Raw genomic sequence first — 8,993 nt, forward strand, 5'->3', positions numbered from 1 at the left:
TTTATCAGCAAGTGACTCGCAAAGAATTTCGTCGAAGCATCAAGAAATTTGATTACTGATAACTCAATACTTCAGATTTTGGATGGACACAAATACCAAATATATAACAACAAAATATTTTCTTTCTACTTACAAAAAACAATCCAATATCCTTCTCCAAAACACAAGCCCTTCTTTTTCTCTACGTTCTTCCTTCTTCCCTTCATCCCGTCCAACATCTCTATCCCATTCCTGCCATTTCCTCGTTTGGCTAACATTCTCCCCTCTATTGCAGTCTTCACCATCCCACTGCCAACCAATACGCCCTTCATCCATTTTTCCTGCCTCCCCACCATGTCTAGCTCCTAGCCGTTTTCCTCCCCACCATGCCTAGCACTTCCTCATTTGTTTTCTTTTCGGTCCATTTCACCTTCTCCATTCTTCTCCACGCCCACATTTCAAAAGCCTCCAGTCTACGTCTATCCTCCTGCTTCAATGATCACGTTTCCGCGCCGTACATAGCTACGCTCCATATCAAAGTTTTTACGAGTCTTTTCTTAACATCCTTACGCAACGTCCCTGTCACCAACTCCCTCCTCCTTGTGAAAACCTCTTTTCCTAGTGCAATTCTTCTCTTTATCTCCCTACTACTTTGGCCGTGTTGGTCCAAAACACTTCCAAGATACGTTACTGTTCTACCTGTTCTATGTTTTGCCCTCCTATTACATGTTAAGCGTAGCTTTTGTCTTTCTGTGAAATCGCATAATCTTTGTTTTATTTATATTGATTATCATCCTATATCTATCACATTGAATTACCAATTCACTCAGTATTGCTCACAACCTCTTGGATGATTAATAAAGCAAAGTTTGGTCATCAGCAAACCTAACTGATTTTACGAATTACCCGCCAACTTTCATTCCTACCTCCAGTTCTTCCCATACATATTTAATCATTTGCCTAACACATGCTTTGAACAGCACCGGTGATAATGGACAACCCTGCCTTACATCTATTTCTATCACCGCCCATCCGGACTTCCCGTCCCCCAGGCACACCTATACAGTCTGATACATGCACAGGTTGCGGATGAGCCCCCAATCCCTCAATCTATTCTTTTCTGCAATTTAATCATTAGATTTTCCCGATTCCCTCTATAACATGCCTTTTGAAATTTTTAAACAGGCGAATACTTCCTGATTGTATTCTACACTTCTCTCGATTATTGATCGATCTCATTACTGCAATGGCATCGCGCGTGCCTCTCCCCTTCCTAAACCCAAACTGATCATCCCCTGCATAATCATTTGCCTTACTCTCCATCCTTTTGTTGGCGATCCTGAGAGCAACTTTAGCTACGTGGGAAATCAAACTTATTGTTCTGAAATCCTTACATGGTTTAGTTTTTACCTTTTTCGGAATAGGAACTAACAACGATCTCACAATGTCTTCCGGTCAGATTTCTTCCTCATAGATGATACCAATCAGTCTATATAGATTATTCCTCCCACATTTTCCCAAACTTAATAGTAGTTCCACAGGAATTTTTTCTACCCCCGCGGCCTTATTTGATTTTATATCCCTTAATGCCCTTTCTATCTCATCATCCAATATCCCTGGACCTAAGCTATCTTCATCTACGGCATATTCTCTTTCTATGTCTAAGCTTGTTGGCCAGGTTCTTTACCATCCAGTTCTATATATTCTTTCCATCTCTCTTAGACAGTTTCTGTTTCAGCTATTATCCAACCTTACTTATCTCTAACTGTTAACACAGATCGTTCTTCCTTACTCTTGCCAACGACGCGTAACAACCATTATTCTAAGTCGCCAATTTGAATCATGAGTCGGAATGGCTTTATTTTGCCAGAAAAGATTTGAAGAACATTGTTTACAGAACAGAAAGACATCGGGCGGAGGAGCACATAATAATAATATCAGCTTATATTTAACTATGGCTCTTTGACAATAAAATGTGCCGACAGCGCTATTTATCCTATGTCGAATGCAATATTTAAGCAATACACTACATTTTATTACGATTACCAGATAGATAAAAAGATATCCCATTTCCAATATCGATCCTCCTTATAACATGAAGATTGAGAAACGAGAGATAGAAACTATATACACCGGATATCCTAAGTACGAGGGTCATCCGGAAAGTAGTACCCGTTCGTGCCGCATGAAGTGCTGACGACGCGAGTAGCCGCTGGACGAGGTCAGATAGCTTCAGTGGCTTGTCTGCCTTCTCTGAGCCAAGTTGCGTGACGCTAGCATTGCCTGTGTTGTTTCTGTGATTGTTTACAATGTTTAAAAAAATTGAGAACGCCGCCAGTTGTGAAGTGAGGGCAGTGATTAAATTCCTCAATGCAAGAAACGTTCGCCGATGTGACATTCATCGCCAATTAAAGGAGGTGTATGGAGACAATGTAATGGACGAGTCGTCTGTTCGGCGGTGGTGTCGCAACTTCAACATGGGGAGGGGGAACACACACGACGATGAGCGTTCGGAGAGACCGTCTGTCATTACAGACCAACTGGTGAGCTCAGTTGACGAATTCGTGAGGAACGATCGGCGCGTCACAATTGATGACATCTGTGAGCATTTTCCCAATGTTTCTCGAACAATTGTTCATGAAATTGTTAAACACCATCTGCATTATGCAAAAATTTGTGCAAGATGGGTCCCTCGCGTATCTCAATGAGCTGGCGGCGAAGGACTATGCAGCAGGAATACAGAAACTTGTCACACGTTATGACAAATGCCTTAATTTGCTTGGAGATTATGTTGAGAAGTAGTTTAAAGTATCCTCTTTCAAATAAAGTTTTTTATGTTTGTTAATATTTACTTTTGTGTCTTTATTTCACGAACGGGTACTACTTTCCGGATGACCCTCGTATATCGACCAATAGATATTAAATGCTTTTGTATTAGGAGATATGAGGGCGGTGAATGGGTTTGCAATTAGAAATGGTGTTGAAACATCTTTAAGCCCGGCAAACTTAAGTTAAATGTGATCTGAAATAAATATAAGATATTAAGATAAGCAATTCGATGTCCTCAAATTATATCGTATCGCCAAGTCGATAGATCACTTCAGGATATCAAATAATTATCGCATGCCATACTCAAAATCGAAAGTGTGTCCAGAAACCTTGCCCGGCCAAGCGGCATTGTAGGGTGAGTGTGCCTGTGAACTAGCCTCACCGCGAAACCGTAATCCGTCGAGGTTGCATATACTTACGGCGCTCTAGGGAAAAACACGTAGCCATTGATACCAGAAAAACGTGGATAGCATTAGAAAAGGCCTTTTACCTGCGTAATTATCGCAATAATCTAACAAAATTATTTCAAAATACGTCTACATGCGTTTGAATAAAGTTTATACGCTTATTTTATGGATTTTATTTGTATGTAGACACGAACTGGTGGTGTATTATGATGACTACGGAGACTCACAACGTTTTCTTATGAAGTTAGCATCTCCGTTAGCGGTGCTCGTAGACTGATACGGTAGTGGACTTAGACTTAATGGCATTTACGGCATCCTAGCAAGGCGTCATTGCTTGATGGTACCCCTGAGTAGAGGATATACTGTAAATTAAATGTCATTCTTCAATTAAACGTTCCTTTATGTCATTCGAAAGATACCTTTAAGAAAATCGTTCTTAATAGTTTGATGAGATTGCAAAATTTGAGACTGATTGTTCATGTAATATACTAATTGGTTCAAACCAGATAAGGTCATAGTATTAACGGGTCGAGATATGCTACAAAGCTGCAGATATATTTAAGCAATTTTGAAGTGAAAACGCAACTATTTTCGATATCTCTGCATTTCAATTGTCAATCCAACTGGCCAGCTTTTTGAGGTGTTCTCTTTTGAGTGCTAGTTAAAATAACATTATTCATAAAGAAAATGAGTTCATTTACGATTTCTTTGCACAAAAACCGGCGTACTTTATAATTCTAACTTCTGATGTGTTAGTGTTAGAATCTTTCTAAAATCATTTTATCGCCTAGTGAGTAATTCCCATTAATCTCTCCTCAATTAAAAATTATACAGCAACCACCCATACGAGCCTGCTAGTAACAACCCATTTTAGACCTCCGCGCAATATGTAAATAAAAGGCTAATTTTTAATTATTTTATTGTTACCATTAATTACTTTATTATTTTCCCTACAGCACAAGAAATGATTCGATAAGAATTAATAATCATAAAATTTGTAATGTGTTCTTCAATTTCTGACTCATGAGCTTGAATCACTTGAATAAATGCTTATATATATAACTGCTGCCTTCTCATACAAGTGTCTAAAAATATCTGAAAATTGTGTATTTTTATTTTCAGCCTGCGAAATGGTGGATCCTGTAAATGATATACCATGTTTGACGGAGGGATCAGATGTACTGGACAAATATAGCTTCTCTGTGCAAAATTTATCATGGAATATTAGCGCAATGGTTATCTTATACTTTTCGTTCCACATTCTGGGTTATATTTGTCTGCAGTGTAAGACAAAAAAGAATAAATGACCCCACTGTATAAGAAAGTCAACATACTGTTCTCTGAAAAGAAACCTTGAAAAGAACTGTTTACTGATCAATGATTTCACGAGGCTTAACGAAGTGATCATTTCAAAAAAGTGTGGAGCCAATTCAATGAGTTTCACATGAACTCCAAATTGCGATTTATTTCCAGCGATTAGTCATTTATCTTACTCAAACTGAAATGGAATGAGAAAATATATTTTGCAAAATAAATAGCCTTGAGCTAAATTTCCTATAAAAACATGTTGCGTTGGGCGTGCAACTTTGAGTGATTTTTACACTAGTTGAAATGTGAGTACCAAAGGGTGCCATATTGTTATGAAAACATTTTTTACTATAATTATGTTGAATAAACTTTTATACTAACCTAATTATGTTCATTTTGCATTATTTATCATACGTTTCTTTCCTTTTCATCGCCATTATTCAATGTATGTTAAAATGTGATAGCCAAATTTATTTTTTCTAATTGTGTTCGTCTACAGTAACCGCAAATCATCAGAAAATAAACGTGCGGCTTTTAATTGGGGAATTAGACTATTCATCTGAGTCTAAACGAGAAATCACTCAAAATAAGTTTCCGTAGTTTGATCCGAAGGATTAATACTCTTTTCCCATTTTATATGGCATATGGTGTTTGCTTTACTTCATATTGCAATCTTAGGACATTTAGCATCATGCTAAGTCATACGTCTTTCTCATAATGGAAAAGACAATTTTCTTTATCCATTGGCGTTTCTTGAAACCCAAAAGCATTCATCTCGTTTTTTCAATACATACTTCCATATCTTGATATTTAAGAGGAGCTTGATACCTTTGCAATCTCGCAGGCGCCTCTAAAATCGATAAGCTATTAAGAAAGCCGCTATATTTCTATATAACCAAGAATGAAATACCTCATCTGCCCTGTGGACGATGCACGAGTCGGGCATCGAAATTTTGGTCAATGTGGAACCCCTGACCCGGTGGAATACCCGAGAAAACTTCATCGAGTAAATTTTCCTTTTAGGCTTCTTATTTCGGACCCAATGATGTGAAAACTTAGCATTTACTGCCCTGTCGTCACTAATTTCATTTATAGTTTCCATACTTTAGACTTCTTCGGGAATATTCGCTGCTAAAAATCAAGAAAATTATCGACCCTAGTTGGTGAAATGACAAGTTGATTCAATGAGTTCAACGTACAAGATTTCAATAACGATTCGCAGATATCTTTGTCTTCACCACCAGTTTTAAAACTATGTGTGCTCCAGCCAATAGATGAGACAGTTAAATCTCCACCGATTATAATGCCGCGATCAATGTGTTGGTATAAAAAACCTTCGATATGCTGATCTAGTTCTAGTATTGAACTGTCTCCGTCGACTGGTGGTCTGCAAGATGCACATGCATTAGTTCTTTTGGGTTGAGAACTTTAAATTGAGCACCAAACGCTTTCCAAACCATTAACCAGTATTACCTCAGCCCTGCTAAAGCAATACAAATGTTTACTGTAATAAAGACACCGCCCTCGATTCTATTTTTTCCGTCATTTCTGTAAATGGAAAAGGATTTTGGGAAGTTTTCGCCGTCGACAATATTAGTGGATAACCAGCTTTCTGTCCCAAATATTATATCTGCGCCTATACGTTTAATAAGGTGATGAAATTCTGCGACTTTATTTCTTTAATTTCGGGAATTTACTACCAATACAGTTAATGTTCCATTGAAATTACGGTTTTATGAATTTTTAACGAGGATTGATGGACTTTTTTTGGAAACGATTTTTAAGGAGTTTGAGTGGACCGTGCTAAAAGAGGACTAAGACAGGCGTGTCCATTATCACTGGTGCTGTCAAACGCATGCATTGAGGAAACGTTTCAAGAGGAATGGGAAGAACTGGAGATATGCATGAAAGTCGGTGGACAATTCATGAAATCAGTTAGGTTAGCGAATGATCAAGCTTTACTTCGTCAATCAGCCAAGGGTTTCAAGCACTGCTGAGCGAAATGTGGGTGTGGAGAAGGATAGAAAAGGTGAAATTGATAGAAATTAAAACAAACGGATGAGTACTACGCATGTTGGGGGAGGAGAGAGGACTGCTGGTAGAAATATAGAAGAGGCAGGAAAGATGGATGCCGCACATTTTGATTTGGAGTGGGATGTTGATATCGGCGATAGAGGGAAGAATGTTGAGCAAGCGGAGGAGGGGTAGAAATGGGGTGGGTGAGTTGGATTAATTGAAGAGAAGAAGAAAATATTTGGAATTGAGAGGAGCTAATGCGGTGTCGAATGCCAGGTTGTGTTTTGTTAGGAGAGGCAAGAATCTGTCGTTGTACCTTTGTTTAGGCTGTGTCCATCCTAGACCGGTAGAAAGCCAATATGAGTTATAAAAATAATTAATCTTTTGCTGATGAAAAAATTATAATGATGTCAGAAAAGAAAAAGAAGCTTACAAAACGGTTGATCTTATAGTAAAATGTCCAAGAATTAAATCACACAATACAAAAGGACATACTGCGGTTCGCAGACGACATCGCAGTAGTAGCAGGGACGCGAGAGGATCTGAAAGCAAACCTGAATACTATGGACCAAGTACTTCGGGATTATAATATGAGCATCAACAAGAAGAAAACGAAGATCCTTGTGCGTGGAAGAGAGAAGCTGAATACAGATATCACTATTCGAGGAGTGAAACTAGAGCAAGTGGAATTCTTCATCTAATTGGCCAGCAGTATAACTTGGGATGGAAGAAGCTCGACCCACATCAAGCGAAGAAAAGCCCAAGCAAAGAAGGCGTTCATTGAGAAGATGAAGAAGAAATCAACTGCTATGCACAAAGAACATAAGATTGCAAACATGGAAGAATTTCGTCGAAACTTTTGTGTGGAGCATGGCACTCTACGGATCGGAGACATAGAATATTGGAAAAGTGGACCAAAGAAGAATAGAAGCATTTGAAACATGGTGCTGGAGGAGAATGCTGAAGATTAAATGGACAGACAAAGTGAGGGACGATGAGGTATATAGAAGAAAAGAAGAGGAAAAGACCATATTGTGAGATCTACGGCAAAGAAGAACTAGATGGATTGGCCATACCTTGAGGCACAAGGGATTAGTTAGAAACATAATAGAGGGATAAATTGAAGGAAAGATCCCGCGAAGGCCAAGAGACAAGAACATAGGGCAAATTAAGAATGATATAAAACAGGGACCCTATCAGAGAATGAGGGAATTGACACTAAATAGGGATGCATGGAGGGCTACAATAAACCAATCTTAAGATTGAAAAACTGATGATGATGAAAATAAATGGCCAAGCTCTTAATTTGAATCAGAATAAAATGGAATGCAATGGGAAACTCAAACTAAAGAAAATGTAATTAATACCTCCGCACAAAGCAAAACCAATTAACACCTTACTAAAATTCACTCAACATATGGTCATTCCGTATAAATGTGCCGTGGTGGCTGGGCGTAACCATAGCCCCATCAGCTACTCGAAAGTAATGATACTCGCTCCGCCCCCGGCCTTCATTGCAATACACTGGGTGCCACAAGTACTGCGCATCCGCGGCACAATGCCCTCAGACCCTAATTGCCTCCCAGCTCCATGAGGATTTTAGGAATAAAATCACAGTAATCATCTCGAAGGTTATTTTGATATGTGAGGGTTGGGTTCCCTTCGCACTAAGACTATGGGTGTCTGGACTTCACGCGAAAGGGTAAAGGGGGGGGGGGCAGTTTCTTCTCTTTTTTCTCATTTATTTGCCCAGGAATATATAGAGTCCATAGAGTCAAAAAGCTCAGGTGTAGCAGTCGGCGATCGAGAGGATACCACGCATAGTATAGATGATACCAGAAATCTGTATACGTGTACTCCACCAAAATTTAGTTCGTCATTTATTGTTAATGTGGAAAGATTTCAATTTTATAGACATCGCGTTTTTAAAATGAAAAAAGAGTATTTTTCATTATTAAGGGAAAAATGCATTCAGTGTTTCAAAAAAATCAAAACTGTAAGCCAACCTAATTATTTGTATGTAAAACATAACTGGCTTTAAAAGCATCCCTACTGAAGTCGAATTCTTTATACATATATCGGGCTACCATACTTCCCCTAAAGAACATTCTACGCCAAAAATCGCAGTGAAATACTTAACTTAAAGGCTTCTAACGGATGCACAGAGCGTAGGATATCAATGTGAGCCGTAGTACTCCATTGCATGCTACATACTATTGCAAATTTATTTCTCCAGTTACCTTAGGACTAGCATGCTATACCCCTACTATATAGGGGAGTAGAGAAATTTAAAGCTGTAAGACAGAGACCGTTAAGATTTTTTTTATTTGACTCCACCCAAGCATTTCTCTCATCACTGCTTTATTTTATCCATTTAAACTAACTCTTCATTATGGTCAGCACTAGTATTTTGCATTTTCTGAGCATTTATCAGTTAAAAATAACGCTTCATGC

At 38.5% G+C, this 8,993-nt stretch overlaps 1 protein-coding gene across 3 annotated transcripts in view; it reads left to right on the forward strand.

Moving 5' to 3' along the window:
- Nucleotides 1–4,908, forward strand: part of st (ATP-binding cassette transporter scarlet) — a 127,354-nt gene extending 122,446 nt beyond the window's left edge. For all 3 annotated transcript variants that reach the window (XM_071589641.1, XM_071589642.1, XM_071589640.1), the window contains exon 17: nucleotides 4,338–4,908. In XM_071589641.1, the coding sequence (XP_071445742.1) occupies nucleotides 4,338–4,522 (185 nt within the window). In that variant the 3' untranslated portion in view covers nucleotides 4,523–4,908. The remainder of the gene's footprint in view (nucleotides 1–4,337) is intronic.
- The last annotated feature ends 4,085 nt before the right edge of the window (nucleotides 4,909–8,993 follow it).

Source organism: Hetaerina americana, unplaced genomic scaffold, assembly GCF_022747635.1.
Source record: "Hetaerina americana unplaced genomic scaffold, ioHetAmer1.1.p SCAF_4, whole genome shotgun sequence".
NCBI lineage: Eukaryota > Metazoa > Arthropoda > Insecta > Odonata > Calopterygidae > Hetaerina > Hetaerina americana.